The 21,795-nt window shown below is 37.0% G+C and overlaps 2 protein-coding genes across 3 annotated transcripts in view; one reads left to right on the top strand and one right to left on the bottom strand.

The window, feature by feature from the left end:
- The window catches only part of LOC135218274 (zinc finger TRAF-type-containing protein 1 homolog), a 30,487-nt gene extending 12,183 nt beyond the window's left edge, over positions 1-18,304 (bottom strand). Inside the window, exons 1-5 of the mRNA XM_064254474.1 lie at positions 17,980-18,304; positions 10,640-10,772; positions 10,107-10,212; positions 7,673-7,781; positions 5,886-5,988 (exon numbers count right to left, since the gene is read on the bottom strand). Coding sequence (XP_064110544.1) covers positions 5,886-5,988; positions 7,673-7,781; positions 10,107-10,212; positions 10,640-10,772; positions 17,980-18,195 — 667 coding nt within the window. The 5' untranslated portion in view covers positions 18,196-18,304. The remainder of the gene's footprint in view (positions 1-5,885; positions 5,989-7,672; positions 7,782-10,106; positions 10,213-10,639; positions 10,773-17,979) is intronic.
- LOC135218276 (uncharacterized) overlaps positions 1-21,795 on the top strand; it is an 83,559-nt gene that overhangs the window by 45,346 nt on the left and 16,418 nt on the right. The window lies entirely within an intron of this gene.

Below are 21,795 nucleotides of genomic sequence, written 5' to 3'. Positions count from 1 at the left end.
TTTTCATACACATTTTAAACATAAAACCATGAACACATAAAATCGAAACATCAATAGCTAAATTTGCACTTTTTTAAACTATATTTTTGGAAGAGCAGCAGGCGGCGGCTCACAAGAACGAACATGAAAAAACATCTTTGATAACGTGAAGGGCAGTTTCAAAAGCTGCCTTTGTATCATATTTCTGTGTAGAAATAAAAGCACGCTATCAGTAATATATTTTCATACACATTTTAAACATAAAAGCATGAATATTTATAAATCGACACATCCATAGTTAAATTTGCACTTATGTAACTCAATATTTTTGGCATAGAACAGCATCAGAGGCATATATTTTACTCTAATACATACCTATGTAATAAATCTCAATAAAAATTTTCAATATCATTTGCATAACCTTTCTGGTTTGAACAGTATTGCTACAAATGTATGTACTCGTTAGACAAAACAGCAGTGTTAACCGGAAACTGTGCCGTAAGAATACCTTAAAATACCTTATATTTTTTAATGAATAAAACCGATTCACTGCTAAGCGATTGCGCTGTTAACCGCAGGCTGCCTGTACATGTGTATCTTGTTTATCTTCAAGCTATATAGGATAGCCTGGACCAATCAATAGTGAGTACCCATATCATAGTTTAAGGTATATTAGGTGTTTAAATTAGTACTAAAATAGGCAGTTAACCTATAAGAGTTTATATAGGTGGGACATCTTTGGTGTTTTAACTATTGAAGCAAGCGATTGGGGTGGGTATAGCCTAGGGTTTTTTGAGGGGTGTGATAACATGGATATTTGCTTATCGTGGGTGGTTGTGGCGCCCAACCCCCACGATTATTGAGGCCCCACTGTATTCACGGGGAGTCTGGTACACATCCCCGTGAATACGGGGGACCACTGTATTGGTGCCTTATGGCACCGATAATCGGAACTTGGCCCATTATAGCGCCATAAATTGCCGATTTTATGGTGCTACACAAGCCCCATAAAACCGGATCGCCGATAACCAAGTCCACTGATAAACAGGGACTGCCTGTATAAGAAAGATATTTTAAATTTTATTACCATAATTCATCAGCAAAACTACATAAAAGAAAATAAAATAATGTAAACGCAAAGAAAACACGCACGTTGCCGCCCAAATTTACCTGACGTAAGTAGATCGTAACATCACCTATCCAGCACTTACTTTTAATTTCAAACTGTATGACTTCTACATATAAAAGGGAAATAACATACGTAACTGAGGATTCCTACCTGTAATACATATGGTTACAAGATATGCAGCATACACAACTCTCAAATACTAAGCATGACCGTGTGCATTTTCAATATGGCACGTTTCTTTTAGAACATCTAAAGACTACTTTTTATGAAAGAAAGTATGAACAACTGTAGACAAGCTGGAATGGCCATATACACTTGCCAATGTGAGTCTAGTTAATTCAACATTCACTGTCAGTACAGTACAGCATGTATACGAGTATCTGTATATTACAAATTCTAACATGATATTACTGTTAAACCACAAAACTTTGATGCAAAATGCAAAAATAAACAAAATTGTACTGTGACAACAAGAGTGCAAGCTATTTAACCACACACAAAAGGCCAGAGTACAGACATCTTTCAGAGCACAATGTCTCTCTCTTTTTTTAATCCTGTTTTCCAGAACTGATGAGAATACAGTAATACTTTGGGTTACGAACCGATTAGTATACAAATTTTTTAACTTACGAAGTGACGCCCTCATTCTGGAATCCGAATTTTGCTTGGAATACGAATGTGCGAATTTCCGTTGTGGGGGCTGCCTGCATTGTTTACATCGGACATCGGATGAGTGTGGGATCTGCGAACGCATTTTTTTTGGCCAAAACTTAACGAGGGTTACGTGACTTCCTCCCACACATCCCTTTTTAAACCATAACTCTTTCACTATCTCGCTGGCGGTAAGATTGAATGCATTTGTCCGTAATAGGCTCTTGAATTTGCTTAGTGATTTGCGCACGTGTTGTGTTTCCGTGATAGTGCTTATACGTTACTATTACTCAAATACTAAAGACAATGGCTCCCAAGATGACGAAGGCAAGCAGCAAGAAGGAAAGCACGAGAAAGATGATGATTACGGTCGAAATGAAAAACGAAATTATCCAAATGCATGATAAAGGCGAGCGCGTGAAAGATATTGCAGCATTCTACAATCGGTCGCAATCAACGCTCTGCACTACAGCATTGATAAAACAACGGCCTCATATTCTCGACGACGTAGAAAATTTGCTCATGGTTTGGATAAACGAGAAGCAGCTGGCAGGAGATTCCATAAGTGAGAGCATCATTTGCGAAAAGGCTCGTAAGATCCATGAAGATTTAAGTAAAAATGAGCCAGGCACATCAGCGGACAGTGAAAAACACACTTTTAAGGCGAGCCGTGGCTGGTTCGAGAATTTTAAGAGGAGGACTGGCACCCACAGTGTTGTTCGGCATGGTGAGGCTGCGAGCTCAGATACAAAGGCAGCAGAGGCTTACGTAAAAAGAGTTTAAAAGGCTCGTGGATTCCGAGAAATACCTCCCCCAACAAGTCTTCAATTGCAACGAGATGGGGGTATTCTGGAAGAAGATGCCCAGGAGGACGTTCATTACGGCAGAAGAGATGGCACTTCCCGGTCACAAAACCCTACTGTTTTGTGCCAATGCAAGCGGAGATTGCAAGATTAAGACTCTCCTCGTGTATCACTCAGAGAATACACGAGCCTTTAAGAAAAACGTGCAGAAGAAACTGTTGCACGTTATGTGGCGGTCTAATACCAAGGCTTGGATGACGAGGATCTTGTTCATCGAGTGGATGAACGAGGTTTTTGGTCCCGAGGTGAAGTACCACCTCCGGGAGAAAGACCTCCCATTCAAAGCCTTACTTGTGATGTACAATGCTCCTGCCCATCCTCCATCCGTTGAAGAGGACTTACTGGACAAATTCAAGTTTATTGAAGTCAAGTTCTTGCCCCCCAACACCACTCCAATACTCCAGCCCATGGACCAGCAAGTGATTGCCAATTTCAAGAAATTGTACATGAAGGCTATGTTCCAGCGCTGCTTTGAGGTGACGGAAGGCACCAACCTTACCCTCAGAGTTCTGGAAGGATCACTACTCTATTCACAACTGCCTCAATCTGATTGATAAAGCCTGGCAGGGAATCACCAGGAGAGCACTCAATTCTGCATGGAAGAAACTGTGGCCCGACTGCGTTGCTGAACGAGATTTTGAGGGGATCGAACCCGTCAAGGAGGGGGCAGTTGAAGAGGAGATTGTATCCTTGGGCAAGTCCATGGGGCTGGAGGTTGACATGGACGACATCGAGGACCTCCTGACCGAACATGGACAGCAGCTGACGACCGACGAGCTGTTGGAGCTGCACAAGGAGCAACAGAGACAGGTAACGGAGATCTCATTTGAGGAGGAGGGGGAAGACGCTGCACAGTCGCTTCCTTCGAGCGAGATCAAGGATTTTTTGAAACACTGGGAAATTGTGAAAAGTTGTATTGAGAAAAATTACCCGAGTAAGGCTGCGTCAGGGCGTGCAACAAATTTGTTGATCGATAATGGGGTGGGTCATTTCTATAAAATTTTAAAGAACAGGCAAAAGCAAGCCTCCATAGAAAAATATTTTTTCAAAATTGTGAAAGACGACACAGTGTCGCGTAAGCGTATGATTAGTGATGGTAGTGAACGCTGCTCTCAAGAGAAAGAACCAGAAAGTCTTCCAGAAGTGTTCACGGAGGGAGATTTCCCCCCCAAGCCCTAACCCTCTCCTCCTCTGCCTTCCCCTCCTCCCGTCTCCGTCAAGCCAGCAGCCATACTCGCCAAAGGTAAAGTTCAGGTTTTACTGTGCATGCATATTAAATTTAGTGTTTATATTTAATTTCATTCTTCAATTTTATAATTTTATGTAATTCCTACACGAATTTTCAACCTTAGTCAACAAAAATAAATGGAAAAATATGAATTGAAATGGTCATTTATGGTTGGGTGGAACGCACTATTTGATTTTCATAACATTCTTATGGGAAAATCCATTTAGGTTACAAATTTTTTAGGTTACGAAGCAGATTCTGGAACGGATTAAATTCGTAACCCAAGCCATTACTGTAAACTGAAATCCAGACCAGGTCTTTTCTTCATACTTTTTATGAGCTGGTACTTTTGGACCAAATAGAAGCCAAATGAAAGATAAGACCCTCAATTTTGTGGCCATACTCATCAACCCTACAATTACTATTACCATTACAGTAATACCTCGAACATTTACGAGATTAGGTCCCAGAACCCGTTGCGGATCAGAAGTTGTGAATGCCTGGTAAGTGTCACTAAAAATGCTAATAAATGCTTGTTTCTTGAGTTTAAACCCTAAATATGACCCAAATCATGCTCCCAAAGCACTTTAATTTATTTAAAACTTACATTACCACTAAAAAAAGAAATATGTACAGTGGACCCCCCATATTCGCGTTCTCCAGATTCGCGGACTCACACATTCACGGATTTCTCTCGGGAACGTTTCCCTGCATTATTCGCAGAAAATTCGCGCATTCGCGGTATTTTTCTATGGTAAATATCCACAAATTCCTGTTTTTTTTATGAATTTCATCATAAAATGCACTTTTTGTGATAAAACTATTAAAAAAACCATGTATGAACATTTTTAGTGGGTTTTTCTTGAGTTTTAACTAACAAAATAGGCTGTTTTTAGCATTTTTATAAGGGTTCCAAACATTCGCGGGTTCTAACTATTCACGGGGGGGGGGGGGGGGGGGGTCGTGTGGGTGTGTGTTGTGTGTGTGTGTGTGTGTGTGTGTGTGGTAGTGTGTGTGTGTGTGTGTGTGGTGTTGTGTTGTGTGATGTTGGTTTGTTATCCCCCGCGAATACGGGGGGATCACTGTAAATGGTAGATGAAAATAGTGTACAGCACATATCGACTACAATAGGTATTTGCCACACTAGCGCATTTACAGTATGGTATACTATACTAATGCTACCCCTATACTAATTCACTGATTGTTGTTTTATTTTGCACTCAGTAAGGTAAAATCAAGTTACGAATGTGACTGTCAACTTAATGACTAATGTTTCCTTTATCACTGTCAGGAAAGTAAACTAGGCAAACTTCATGTCACAAAAGTTTTATAACAAAGGTACAATTCAATAAAGAAAATGTATGTATCCCCCGCGAATACGGGGGGATCACTGTAAATGGTAGATGGAAAAATAGTGTACAGCACATATCGACTACAATAGGTATTTGCCACACTAGCGCATTTACAGTATGGTATACTATACTAATGCTACCGCTATACTAATTCACTGACTGTTGTTTTATTTTGCACTCAGTAAGGTAAAATCAAGTAACGAATGTGACTGTCAACTTAATGACTAATGTTTCCTTTATCACTGTCAGGAAAGTAAACTAGGCAAACTTCATGTCACAAAAGTTTTATAACAAAGGCACAATTCAATAAAGAAAATGTATGTACTGTATATAGAGGGTACAGGTATTCAGTCAATTTAAAATTACGTAAAGATGTATCCCGAGAAATAATAAGCTGTTTACATGTGTGCTTGCTAACAGAGAGAGAGAGAGAGAGAGAGAGAGAGAGAGAGGAGAGAGAGAGAGAGAGAGAGAGAGAGAGAGAGAGAGAGAGAGAGAGACTTGGCTAACCTTCAAAGCTGAGTACCACATACAGTACATATACACTTCTGATGGATCATAAAACTAAAATAAAACCAGGGAAAAAAATTAAATTACCTACAAAACAAAAACTTTACATATTAAAACCTAAGAATACCTTGCTTTTGATTCCATGTTTTACAAGCAATAGTACATGTACTCACCATTGAATGTAATTTTTTCAAATGAAAGAACCGACATGATCTGATTGAAGGTCTTGGAAGCTTCTTCTACAGTCTCTGCCTGTTTCTGAAGATGTGAAAATACCTGAAAATATATTCATGATTTTGAGAAGACTTGATACACATAATGCATACAAAATTAAACAATGGTAACGTTACATGGGAAAACCCAAAAATAGATAGTCAAGACTTACTTGGGTCTTACAAAAACAGCAGTTACACCAATCAATTCTCATTGATATGGTATCAGGCTTAGCAAAAAGTACTTTATATACTTAATTCTTGTCACAGTAAGTGCCCTAACTAGAACTACTCTTATATGAGAAAAGCATACTTGGCATGCATCCTCCAGTACTGAGAGCATTGTGCATGTTTGAGGCAAATGTTCAATAGCAATTCGATACTTGGGGGGGGGGGGGGGGGGGGGGGGGGGAAGGGAACGAACTTTCAATTGCATAGTATGTATAGTTCAAATACATAGTACAGGCAGTCCCTGATTATCGTCGGGGGTTCTGTTCTGATGGTCTGATGATAACCGAAAAATGCTCCCTCATCAGCATTTTGGTTTTTAAAATTGCCAAAAATCAGCACTAGAAAAACACCATAAAACTGATAGCTGATAACCAAGGATTGCCTGTACCAACGCCCTTTTTACTTAGAAATGTAAATGAGCCATTAATAAAACATGGCCAAATTCCGTTTCTGTGGCTTAGCTTAGTAATAAATTACTATATGTAACATGATGTTGGGTTAGTGATGATGTGCGATACTACCCAAAGATGGCTTTGATCAGGTTAACATGCAGAACAGTCGGCCTATTCACAGATTTTTGTATGGAACATGTATACAGGCAGTCGCCAGCTTATGACGTTCCGAGGTTACGATGCTTTTCAATTATATTCATCACGACACGTTCCAGGGTTACTGTTCTTACGACGCCAATTTGACAGAAGAAATATGACACCAAAAATGTAAAACAAATATTTAAAATTTTTCGTTATGAAAAATGCAATAAAATGCAGTTTACATAGTTTTTAATACACCCAGAGCATTACAAGTAAGATTTTCTTAGGATTTTTGATGATCTTCCGGCTTACGACAATTTTCAACTTATGATGCGTCTCAAGAATGGAAACCCCGTCATAAGCCAAGGACTGCCTGTACAGATCATTCGCAAAAAATTCACCTCGCCGCAGTAGTTTTCATAATCACTGTATTTTCATGACTAAATGCACTTTTTGTGATAGAACTGTAAAGATGCTAAGGTATAAGCATTTTCAGAGTTTTTTTGGGGAGGGGGTTGAATTATCCAAATAGTCAGTTCCAAGCATTTTTAGAGGGGTTTTAAGTATTCGCAGGGGATTGTGGTACACCCTTGTGAATACCAGTGGTCGACTTACCCTAAAAATGACACAAGTTAAGTATGCAGTCGGAAACAGCCCTAAGCAAACACATTTAAGCAACAACATTACTTTCTTCATAAACATTAGGCTTGGTACATATAAAACCAAGAAATTCAAACTACTCCTTATCCACATCACTGGTTATTCTCTTTTCCTTGTAAAATTTAACTTGTGGACCAATATTTTGCTCATATTTTCGAAACCACTTGCATATCTCATATAGTCTTTTTCCCATCATAATACCAGCCCGAGAAGAGTCTACTTGAGACTCAAGAGGTCTGGAAAAACTAACCCCTATTAATAATAATAATTCCCATCATAATGAAACATTTTACAATATACTTCACGAATGAGTGAAGCACTTACCTGGGCACCAGTGTGATTAGGATGCTGACATTGCTGCTCGTGACTTCCCACGTCATGGTGAGGTCCACGCCAACCACAGCCCAACACATTGTATTGGCAGCGCACAGGCCTAAGAACAAAACAGGTATACAACAAGTTCCAAAACTGACAATGATAAAATGTATAAATGGAATACTATAAAATTTAGCCGAAGACCAAGCACTGGGACCTATGCAGTCATTCAGGGCTGAAAGGGAAGGTACAGTAAAAGAAATGAAAAGGGTTGCGGCTAGGGGGCAAAGGGATGCTGCAAATACCAAAATGTTTCCTTTCTCCCTGCTTTGTGACTCAAAACAATGAATACCAATTACATAACTAAGAAAATTCTGTACATACAATATACAGATTAATGATTATCTTAGCTTTCTCTTTTATCCATTCTTGGTCTTTCTGAGTTTATAACCTTCTTACTGGTAAATACAATTTAGGAATTTTTTCTTTTAAGCTTAGTATAATGGTCAGGTATTAGCTTACAGCAGATCTGTTTAAAACCAAGGTATATATTTCGAATCTACTGGTCACCTTTTCCCAGATATGTATGCAGTATTTATTAACTACAATGCCCTCTCAACTTTGATTTCTTCACTTTATGGAATTGCTTGTCACTACTAAGCCTTGATCCACATCGTGAGATTAATGAAGATATTCTGATGTCTGGCTAGGATTTGATCTTGGGTCTGGGGTATCCAAATGAAGTGATGAAGGGATGAACTATTTCCACTAATTTGTACTTATATCTGTCAAATACAGATACATTTACATACTAAAGCTGGAAGAGACTCACTTTCACCACCATGGCCAAGTACTTAATCGTATAATGTTGTGATGCCAAAGTACAGTATTTTTTAACATTTCTTTGGATGTAAAGTAAGTTATGACAAAGTACCCAAGATAAAATATTTTTCTCTGAAGGGGATATACAGATTTCTCACTCCCATTTTCCATGGTGGAGTTGCAGGCTTGTGTAATATATAATAAAGTTCATAATCATAATGAATATATTTATACATATCTGGATTCCTAAAGATGTAATTTTCCAACCATGCAAGCAAGAAAGGAGACTGTGTTGCACTTTATCTACCACTTGATATATCAGTACAGTACTCATTTTCTCGGAGTTACAGTCCTCTACAACTTGCTGTCCCATGGAATGCATATAAATTATATAAGTCAAATCCTATACCTCGTTAATCTCCCTGTACACAGTTTCTAAAAAATGAAAAAAAAGATCTGACTAATAACTGCTATCACTCTGCAGTCAAAATTGCTATGGACACATTGCTGTATGAGACCAAGTCTGAGAGAGAGAGAGAGAGAGAGAGAGAGAGAGAGAGAGAGAGAGAGAGAGAGAGAGAGAGAGAGAGAGAGAGAGCGAGAGAGAGAGGACAGATGAGAGAGGAGAGAGAGAGAGAGAAGAGAGAGAGAGAGAGAGAGGAGAGAGAGAGAGAGGTTAAACTTTGACAAAGTAATCACAGTAACACAAAGTTTATGGACTTCTGCAGTTAGCTGCTACAATACTTATTACCATTATTTTCTGCTTGGCTACCATTTTTAAGGTCATATATTTTCAAAAAGATCTCCTAAATTGAGTGTAGTGTAAAGTAAAAGTTAGCTTAGGTTAGGAACTACAGTGGACCACACTTATTCGCGTTCTCAGCATTCACGGATTTCTCTATGGACCATATCTACCCATTATTCACAGGAAATTCGTGTGTGCAGTATTTTTCTATGTGAATATATCCACAAATTACTCTATTTTCATATCAATTTCATGATTAAATGCACTTTATGGGATAAAACTATTAAAAAAACCAGGTACATATAAGCATTTTTAGTGGGTTTTTCTTGAGTTTGAACTTACAAAATAGGCAGTCTTAAGCATTTTATTAGGGTTTCTAAGTATTTGCGGATTCTAGCTATAAAGGGTGGAGGGTGTCTGGTACATATCCCCTGCGTACAGAGGGTAGTGTCCACTGTATGTGGAATTGCCGTTACCTGTAAGATCTCTAAAGAAAAATATTCATGTGCTAGCTTTAATATAGGGTCTTCATTACCTAATGGACTTTGTATAATCTAGCTTGAGATAAAAATGGTTAGTTAACCTATCTTAACATTATATACACCAACATGAATGCCATTGTCTAAGACCTCTTCTGTGGGACCTGAAGTATGGTTGGAAAGATAAAAATTTACATTACACTGAATAAAATTTAGAAAACTAAAGCAATTACAAGATACTTAATAGTACTAGTGTAACATAACATAAGCATCAGAATTAGTCTATCCCAGTGATCCCACAAGATATTAAGCTTACTACCAAAAAAAAATGAGTTCCAAATTCAGTCAGTTTCATTACTTTGAAAAATCAAGTAACAGGAAAGAAGACTGAACTCACCTTTCTTCACAAAGTTCCATCTCATGGCGATCCAGAGAATTCCTTGGGTACTTGTGCCCACAAAACTGGCATTCTGCAGGCAGCTCTGAAACAGCCTTTTCTACCGCTGTAAGCAAACACAGCTCATCCAATTAACACTAATGGGTAGTTTATTTTTTTCTTCTTTTATAGCGATCCTATATAACTTTTAAATTGTCTTATCTTGGTCTTTGTGAATGAAAAAAAATTCTTACATTTAATGAAATACATACTGCACTTTTGCTAGGCTAATCCTGCAATCTGTAACAAACCTTCAAAACTCTTGAAAGACTTATGCACCATAAATATACAACTTATATTTTCATAAACTAATGCAAACTTTGTGATACTGTACCATAGACCAGCAACCTTGCACCCCATTAAACCACTCACAGCCAGGCTTCGTCTCAGCTTAGGGTCATTGAAAAGAAGACACAAGTCAGCATTAACCTATGAAACTGAACTAAAAATGAATCTACTTTTGAGTAAATAAAAACAGGATCATGTAGTCTTACCCAGATTCCTGGTTGCAAGTGATCGAGATATTTCCACTCGACAGTTGGGGCAGGTGGCTGTCTCATCCCTGATGCGGGCGTCAGCCAGGAGATGAGTGAAGCATCCAGCACACATGAGGTGTCCATTTGAACACTGACAAAGAATCAACCACTATAGCACAATAACTGGCTTCAGCCGCACACTACTATATTCAGAGTTATTGCTACGCTAAAGCAAACTGAATAGATTCCTGAAACAGTGCCACTATATCATGAATTTACTTTCAGCAAAATATATTCAGTATGTTGGGTCATATTATTCATTGGCATATCTTTATAAAGTGTACACTAATTTACACAGGATTTCTCTAGGTCTTTTTGATCAAAGTATGACAGAACAAATGGCATACTAAAGTATGTGATTAAAGGGTGGTTTTTATAAAAAGTACGGTACTGCCTTCATTCTAAATACTGAACACTGGATATACTTTTCTACATTATATATCAAATTCAGTTTCAAAGAACACAATTAAAAGTGTAGGTTCCTGAAAGAAAATTGCAGTTAGTTAAGACCTGTGGTATGGGAAAAAAAAGACAAAAAAATTAAATTGATTTCCTGAAGTTTTTACAAAGGTATATAGTATACATTTACTAAATGTTCCAACTTTGAAACCTAAGTTATCAATTTCATGAGAGACCGAAGACATGCATAAATGGTGAACACAAGATATTACAGGATAGGACATAACATTTTGTAACTCCTGTTTCTTTGCTGAGCTTTGCTTTCTGCCTCGTCTGTTCAACATTTAGCCCATCCAGATCCGAATGCTAGGCTTCTCTTATTTGGTATACTTACGCACAGTATCTCAGATCTGTTGACTGTACTCTGTACAGTAGTTTCGTGATTAACTAAAGAGCATGAAAAACTGCATTAAATCATATCTGTGAAGCTTTTCTTTTCATGGAATCCACAACACCTTACTTTTCCAGTTATAGCAATTTAAAGAGGCACGATCATTAGTATTGTAGACTACGACAGTAACCATTCCCAATTCTCTTTGGGCATTAGTTTAGACAGGAATGGTATGCGAATCTTGAGGAGTTCCAATGCCATCGGCTGATTTAAACTCGGTATGCGGTAGTGTGGGAATGGAGTGATTAGTCAGCTTCACAATTAGTATAGAATGATGAATCTCAAGATTTCATAATTATACGCCAGTACTACTGCAGTACCAGAGTACAAATTTATCTTCATTTCTGAGTAAAAATCTATCATTTGTAATATGTATTTACTGTGGCATTTATCTGAATAGGTTAAAACATATGTTCAATACCGTCATTCAAAAGCACAATCCAGATAAGCAATTTGTAATCAAGTTCAGGAACTGGTTCAGTCTAAGTATCTATGATTTACTGTTTAGAAAATGCAATATTAATGCTTAATCATACCATCATGACTGGTGGATATATTCAAAATAAAGCAATTTAGTCAAAATATCTTTATTCAAACAGAAAGTTTATACAAAATAATGGTACTTTTAGTATACCACTACACAAATGCATATTTTGTTTTTCAACAGCAATTAACAGTTTAGGCTAAATAGGAAACACATTTACCTACAGATTATGGTAACATTGAACCTGAATGATTAAACTCACAATACATGTAGTGAAAAGGGAACTTAAGGTAGTTTTAGTTGTAGATACATTATGCTATTCAGGATGGGACTTCAGCTTCTATATGCTTGTGAGAAAATGTATTGTGGTTAAGTATGTAACTGTAATGGTTTCTATTGCAAGGGATATAATATTTCAACATCCATTGGTGAAAATGGAAACACATGACATATGAACATTTACCTGTTGTTAAATACCATGATAAAATGTCTGTACATTAATTTTGATGATTTGACCTCTAAATGCATCATGTACAAATATTCTCTAAGAAAATACCTTTCAAGTCTACCATCTACCTTTCTGGGTGATGAATAATTCAACAATCTTTGGTATGCATAAATGTTAAAAATTTATTGCTAAACCAGCAACTAGAGTTTTCTGGGGCACTGCAAAACTTGCAAATTCCTCTTATAAAAGTATTCTAGAAGCATCCTCACAGTGAATATGAAAGTGGAGCAATACAGCAACACAACATATGAGAATGACTACAAAGAACAATCACATTCTTTAAAGTGGCTAAAATAAAATCTTTTACTTGGGTGTAATCTAGGTGCTGTATATTGTTAGAAATACAGTATACTTAAAATCCTTCAGTTTCACAAGGACTAGTTCCACTCCCCTTGGCTATAAGGGCAGTCCTTATCACGCTGAAGGATTACAAGTGTATTTCCAACAATATATGTACAGCACTGAGGTTTAAAATACTGTATACTCTATTACAGATCACCCCTATTCATCAGAACAAGTTCAAAGGCCAATGATTTGAACTTCAAGCTTACAAAGAATGAGATTCATTCTAAAGTAACAGAAGGTAATAGGAAATACAGAAAGAAGAGATATGTTAACGCAATAAATGAACCCGATAGACGAATAATTTTTGTGAACTTTCATAAGAGTTGTATAAATGGAAAGACATAACATGACGGAGGACAGACCTACTGACATAACAAACTGGCACTCACTTTAAAAGATGACAATAAGGAGTATGCATTAAAAAATAGGTATAGTTGCAAGTAAGATCTATTAAAATTGATTAGGTACCCTTTTTTAAAGTAATTTTCTTGTGCTTTAGTGCCATATTTATTTTTCCTTTTTTCAAGTACTATTATAGTACAAACTTCAACTTCCCTAATATCATATGTTTTTTATATTGTATGTTTTTTAACAGATCCACTTTTGCTTATGGAAAAAATATTTTGAACAGGATCCCTTGTATATAAATTTTGGTCCAATATGAAGATTAGAAATCAAAGGGTAAAACTGTATTTACCTTACAAACTTCTACCACTTCCACAGTCGCTTTTAGGTGGCACAGCAGGATATCTTTGCTGCAATGAACTTACTACTGCTTCATAATATGTCATGTTTTACTTTGGTCGACAGTCAGATACTAAGAAATTCTAACACCTTCTATTCATGGTTCCGGATTCGCGGACTCGCCGATTTGCATGTTTTTCTATGGAACATATATAGTATACACATTCATAGAAAACTCGCCGATTCGCTATATTTTCACAGAAATATTCACGATTTACTGTATGTACTTTCATATTTCTGTGACTAAACGCCTTTTTGTGATATAACTATTATAACAGTACTGAGGAATAAGCATTTCAGAGATTTTTTGGGTGTTTTAACTATCAAAATAGGCAGTTATAAGGTTTAATTTATCTATTTGCAAGGGGTTGTGGTACACATCCTGTGCAAATATACTGGGGGTTGACTAATAAATTATTAATAGGCAATATCTTTGATCCATGAGGAGCTAGTTAGTACTAAACAAGGTGTTCCCTTGAACTTCAGCCATGTTTAATACTAGCACCTCAGAGGTGACACGTAGATAAGCCAAATAGCACCCAATATGAGAGATTTATCTAAAAATATATCATGTCTAAATGGCAGCATAGAGACAACTAATCATAATATGGTAGGTGGTGAGTATGTAAATCTGTCAAGGTGAGGTGTGACTATCTTGTGTTTACCCCCACCCCAATGTTCCACTTTCAGCATAGGCTACATATTCTTCAACAGCAGTTCGCAACCCATTCTACCTTACGTTATTAGTCTTACACCCTATAGACAGGAGTGATAAGCCAAAATTTATTCTAAAACTGAAAAAAAAATATTTGTATATAACAAGACTGCCTTGACATGGAAAACATGACTAAACAAAAATGTAATCAAATACAACATAAAAATGAAAATTATACTTCAAGTAGTTTCATTAGTTTTAGCACAATCACAAAAGTCCCCGATCAGAAAAGAGAACTTAACTGGAACAAACACCAAAAAGTATTGGACCTTTCACAAACAACCAAGTTGAACCCCAGACAGGGGTAGTGCCATCAATGCACCTCGCATGGTGCATTGTAGACATTACTTAAGGTTCTTTGCAGTGTTCTTTCAGTCCCTTGCTGTAACCACTTTCATTCCTTTTACTGTACATCTGTTCATGTTCACTTTCTTCCTTCTTACTTTCCACCCTCTCCCAACAATGGTTTCAAACTGCAACTACAAAGTTTTCCTCCTGTTACAACTTTAAAACCTTTGCACTCAACTTCCTTATCAGCACTGAGTGACCTCATAAATCTCAGAGCTTGTACTTTAGCCTAAATTTTATACAGCTCCATTCTATTCCCCCAAAGATGATATGAATGCAACTATGGAAGAAGCCAAAGTTATGAGAGAATCTCTAAAACATTGAATGAATGCCATTATACCAGACAGAAAGATAGGTACTAGAATGCCATTATAACAGACAGAAATATAGGAAATATAATTAGGATTTTTTCCCAATCAAAAGGTATCATTAATATACTTTGTGCTCAATATTCCAGTAACAGTTCACATGAAAAATTAAGTAAATATAGTTATGTCATCCATATACTGTCTTTGCTTTTCATTTGCATAAAAATATGAATGGTTAATGTTAATTTGTCTTGCAGAGTCCAATAATGAGTATTTGTAAGTACCCAAGGCAAAAAAAGTACTAATATTCATTAATACAAAGAACTACTCGATAAACAGTATATAATGGTTTCTATATGTGCTTAGTGACAGGAAAATGAATGTGAAAAATAATGGACAGAAAAAAAGCCCAGCGCTTTAATATGTATGGGACTCAAACCCAGACGTTTAGAAAATAATAAATGCTTATATCCTTACTACATTATGCATAATTTCCTTAATAACACAGGAAAAAGAATTGTGCTAATTGTTCCACTACGCAATGTATGGGGATGTTATAAGAGTAGCAAAAATGTATGTGAAGATGACATCAATTTCCAATTAAAGCAGCTTAGCAAGAAATATAAGTAATGAGATGGAGATAAGGAGATTTGGCCTAGTTCAAGGATAAAGAGATGGGTATGGAGAAATTAATCACATATCACAAGATAACACAAAGTCATCTTTATGTCAAATTTTCAAGTTTTGTTATTTTAAAATACTATAAAGTTTCTCACCTTATTTTCACATCAAGCACTCATTCTACATGCTATACCACTTTAGCCTTTGTCTTCCTGACGTAAAACATGTGGAACTGTTCTAGTAATAAAACTGTAAAAACTTTCAGGTCAAAATTTTCCAACAGTTTTAAATGTGTTTAATGCTGCCTTTGCAACTCCACTTGACATGACTGTGCTGATATATAGGTCAATTTGGGGTTAAATGGTAGACTTTAAGATGTTTTCATCTGCTCTAAGGTATACTATAATGAAACTTTGTATTGGTAATGCTTGACAATTCCTCAAAAGTTTGCATGGGGCAGTACAGAATCTTTTACACGGCGGTCCTTTTCCTCCGGTTTAAATTTGACAAATGATTAAACATGGCTAGGCAAGGTTGTTTGTTACACTATCTGTTTCAAAATGTGAAAAAAATATAAAACTTTTCTCCCTAGTACTCATTCTGCTGGAATTATAGCATGAACTTTTAAATTATTGTACAGCAGGTGATTTGGCTTTCTTGATATGTGAACTTAGTCACAGTTTACACAGATCATAGCTTAGGGTTTTAATCCACTCAATAAGCAACAAATGATAACATAACATAAAGAGTTAAATTACAATGAAAGTTAAACGAATTTCTTAACCTGTTTCAATCTTCCTGGTTCTACACAGTAAACTATTTATGCCACTATCTGTACTACTTTCTATATATATATCTACACAGTACAGCAATTACAACACAAGCTTTGTATGTACACTTGATTTTGAGTAAAACTCTTGATCATACAAATTCGTCGTGAATTCCAACCCTACATCTTAACACTGCTGTAATATTAAAATGTCAATACTGCCATCATGTACCTTGCTGCAGATTCTTGAAATGCACACTCCATTACACAAAATGTTCTTGGTATAAAGCCTTCCACAGACCTCAATGCATTTTAACATCTGCACTTGCCGAAAGTCCTTGAAATAACACCAAATACTGACTTGTTTACACTGCAGCACCTCTTTTAATTTTTAAACTCCACTGTTCAGCATACAACAATCAGAATTCTCACCTGTCACGGAATTTTGCACCATTTCTGCATCACAAAAGTACTTTTTCGTATAAAAATCCACATTTCTCACCAGAGAAAACTATTTGGGGGTGAAAGTATTAAATGAAGAAATTTACTTCTTTAGTCCGGACACTTATTATTAAAAAAAAAAAAAAAAAAAAAGCATATGACGATTCAATATGCCTCATCACGTACTAGTTATGTAAATGTTACGAGACTGTCTAGTATGTGCAAGTAGTTATATTTTCCATATAGAACCAGATAGGCGCAAGCAATCAACCCGATAAAGGGACAGCAGCTCAGTTTACGAGCGACTGACTAGAATCAATTCCGTAACTCAAAGTCTGTGTTTCCCTTTGTATAGAGGTATTCCATGTAAAACCAAAGACATCTTAAATTTAACTACAGCCTAAATACATGAATACTTCAGTCATGACTGTGGAAGCCCTTTAAGAATAATAATATTCCTCAGTGTTTGGGTTTGACTAGAACAAATAAAAAAAAGCTAATAAAACTGCCATTTGGCTTCATGGTAACCAAAATCTCCAAGTGATGCCAAAGACCTTAATCACAATTATTGTCATTTAGAGATTCACTCAAGATTTCCCAAGCAGGCCCTAGGCTACTGACTGACCAAGGCTCATATCACAACCCTCCCCCAAAAATAATAGTAACACCCGAAAAGTCTGAATTGATCTAAAAAAACAATAGTGTTCAAAAGTCATTTCACCACTTGGAAAGCTTCCTTACCACAGCCAGCAATCGCATTTTTATTAGGTCATTACCTGACTTGCAATGTTTGGCACTTTTGGTTTATTTACTAACCAAAGCACCTTCTGATAACCAAAAAATATAGTTTGTATATTTTTTGGCATTATGGCAACAGTCTAAAACCTGTTGCAATGTTGTTACTCTGGAATGAAATATAAAAATATATCACAGTTAAGAAGAGCCATATCCAACGATGTAACATCATCAGCAAATTCATCTCGGCCTTTGAGCCAAATTGACACCTAATCATGAATAACAGCTGTTCAATGATCAAATCTAATCTAGTTACACAATGAAAACCAAATTAACAACAGTCAAATTCAAGTACTGATCATTCCAAATTGCCAGATGAGAAAAAAAATGAGGTCCTAAGGATCGACAATGGAGGACAGCGCAGACTGACCTGGTACACGGCGGAGCGAGGCAGGTCGAGGCAGACAGCGCAGCACAAAATGCCACCCAGCCTCGCCTCCAACTTATTGTCCTGGTCGTTTCGGTCACAGGAATCCAGGCGAGGCTTCTTTGCAGCCACCTCCTCCTCTTTGGAATCCTCACAACGTTTCTCGGCCACGGTCGGGGCGGCTGACGACGAAGTTGCAGCGACTGTCTCGGACGACATTATGACGTTGGGCCAAGTGACGGCGACGGCGACGACAATCTGTCTGAGCTAAGACTCGATGGTCACTGGGACTAGGTTTGTTTTCCTCCGATCAGCTGTTCGCACAGGCGTGTCTGGTTGCACCGCGCAACGTCCTCCGCCAAAACAAAGTAGTCCGCAACGATTGCCCGAAAATTTAACTTTTTTTATTATCTCCAACTTCTACATAGTCACCCAAAATGCAGTTTTTTTACGGTACCTATGTTTTAGAGAGCTTTCGCCCTTCCATGATCTAAGTAAAGGGATTTTTTTTGTTGCTTTGTTACGGATTGCGTAGAATCAGCCTCTACACCACCATATTTGGTGGTCGGCAATATTCGCGTTGCAACAAAAATGTGCGTGTATAACAACAGAATATGCTGAACCGAATAAATTCACGTGTGATGATTCTGTTTGAGGCATGCAATTCATTAATGCATATCGCTGGACAATTTACATGACAGTACTGCTTAATATATAACCCGTTAAAATGGGCACTCCGTCCCCGAGGGAAAGTAATGACGGAAGGCGGATAAACCTCGTTTGAGTGAATTTAAGTACCTATCTACGCAGTAGTTTTCCTTTACACCTTAACTATCTTTAGCCAATGATCCTATGTACTCTTAAATACAACCGCATATATTGTGAGAAACGGATTCTTCACTTAACGCCATATTTCAGTACCGTGGCTGAGAATCCGTGCAGGACGAACAAGTACGTGATATATAATTAAATACCGCATGTACACACCAGTTTGTACCCAGGAGTTGCTTGTGCATGTCATCTCTAAAGGTCACAGAAAACAGCGCCGCTTACGTTACAAATAGAACGACTATAGAGAGAGAGAGAGAGAGAGAGCATCACATTATTGCCCTGATCAACATCTGGTTGAGATTTGCAATCATGCGCTACTATGTTAGGGCACACCCCGAGAATGCAGAGTACCGAGAGATTTTAAAAGCGCCGTGTATTATTTAATGTAATAATCCTTTCACTTGTTGACCTACATAATGACTTGCACACCTACGTGCACACAGTTATAAGAACGAACACTTGTTAGTTACGCAGAGATTATGGAATATAATATATTTTAATAGATAATCTTGACGATTTTTAACGTTATGAAGCTAAATACTGTATGGAGCGTTAATTGATACTATACAGTGGTCTCAATGACCCCCTTAACTCAAGGGTTTCGTCACTGGCATGCCGAAGAGTTCTCTGCTATTACAATATCCATAAGTCTGGCTAGGAAAGGTTGAGACTTGAAGGCGATTAGCACTTTGCCATATTTGCTTACTTCACTTCAAACTTTTCAGGAAAAGGGTGGCAATTTCGTACAAATGGCATTTTTTTTTTTTCGAGCTTCGCTGCAATTTCCTTGTATATGGATGATTAAATGAAGTGACCGCCGTCAATACAAAGGCATAACACAAAGTTATGATGAAAACATTTAACTTGGGCCTTGTGGTTCATTTATTATATTGTTCAATGGAAAATTTAATTACATATGAATATACATAATAAATTACACACACACACCAAAACATTACACACACACACACCACACCACACACATATATATATATATATATATATATATATATATATATATATATGTAGAAGCCAGGTACTATGTCGTACCTCTAAGTAAATGGGGATACAATCCACAATGAAGTAAAATCCTCTTGTAGTTTATAATATATATTCTTGTACAGGATTAAAGCTTTCGACCGTCACCTGTGGTCTTGTTCACTAAAATGTGATATGTCACCTCAAGGAACTAACTTACTTGTTAGTTCCTTGAGGTGACATATCACATTTTAGTGAACAAGACCACAGGTGGTCGAAAGCTTTAATCCTGTACAAGAATATATATTATAAACTACAAGAGGATTTTACTTCATTGTGGATTGTATCCCCATATATATATATATATATATATATATATATATATATATATATATATATATTATATATATATCGTTACTTCAATTGCTACACAGTCACTATTGAGCCCCTGAGCAGAAATAATTCCGCATCATTAGTTCCTACCTACACACCTACCCATAAAACTTACGCTTCATCAGTGGCACGTCGAATTCGCCCACACAACAAGCTGCAGCCCCGTTCATCCACCTATCTTTCAGGCAATTCAGGATGACAAGACCCTTCCTGACTAGTGCTGCCATATGGAAATGGGGCAACTATAGGGTATCATCTCTCAAGAGGGAGATCCAGAAAATATATATGGATTTGATAATGGGGAACTACCTGATGCTAAGATGTTTTCAAATGACTGTAAAATATGTACGGTCACCCTTGGTGTATATGTGGTGTAAATTTCTATCGTGCTGTATCAGTTGCCTTGAGGTACTGAATGAATATAATACACACACAAATATATATATATATATATATTATATATATATATATATATATATATATATTGCTAAAAGATTACAGTAGGTGCACATGACTTCATTATATAATTGAATACCACAGGATAATGATAGGCAGAAATCCGTACATGCCTCAGTGGAAGCGAAAGTGCTCACTACGGATTTCTGCCTATCACTTTCCTGTGGTATTCGCATATATATATATATATATATATATATATATATATATATATATATATATATATATATATACATATATATACCGTTCTTGACTACATAAATGAATATGCTGCACAACTAATATGTAAGAGACTTCAAGCTTCATACATAACAGCTGTTATCAACTCGAGTTGGAAGTTGTCTGACTAGCAAAGAACTTTGGGGAGAATAAGTTAACAGAGAGATGATTTCTCACATGTATGACTGAGGCCCTGGATTGATGAAGAGAGTATTTTGAAGGTTTCCGAATGTGGAATATACAGAAGAGAGATTAAGAGAATATAGGATGGATATACACCGAGCACTGATGGGATTACAACTGAGATATTGCGTCATAGCTGTGATGGTGTGACCGAGTCGGTGGCCAGGGCTTGTAAGGTATATCTGGGCAAGGGAAAGTTTCCACTGCGTAACGGTACGGGTAACAGTGGGTAATGTAAGACTTATACAGACATGACATTACATAGTATACTATGGAAGGTGTATGGTAGGATTTTAACTAACTAAATAAGGAAAATTATAAAAGGAATGATAGGGGAAGGATAGGCTAGGGGTTGACAATAAAGGGTGTGTGTGTATCAAATTTTTTTTATGAAACAGATATGAGAGACCTTTGAAAGAGGGGCAGCGTGAAGGTGGCTAAGAGAAAATACACAGAACGTAAGTTGTTGAGGACAATTAATAGTTTTTATGATGGAATCGAAGAGTGTGATTTAGAATATGTAGACTGAAAGGATGAGAAATGCTGAATTACGTACTGTAGGTGAAAGGTGGGATCAGAGTGGTTTGATATGGCTCGGTCATGTTGGAAGAATGACGGATGACATGTTAGGGAGGAGGCGAGGAAGATCTAAAAGGTGCAGGGCATAAAAACAGCATAAGAAAAGGAAAGGAAAGGCTAACTTTTACCTATTGTTAATTTCCTAATTTCCTGTCTTCACTTTCGCAAATGATCACATGT

The sequence above is a fragment of the Macrobrachium nipponense genome, chromosome 19 (genome assembly GCF_015104395.2).
Source record: "Macrobrachium nipponense isolate FS-2020 chromosome 19, ASM1510439v2, whole genome shotgun sequence".
Classification (NCBI taxonomy): domain Eukaryota; kingdom Metazoa; phylum Arthropoda; class Malacostraca; order Decapoda; family Palaemonidae; genus Macrobrachium; species Macrobrachium nipponense.
The sequence above is the reverse complement of the archived record's forward strand: the minus strand, read 5'-3'. Positions and strand labels throughout refer to the sequence as shown.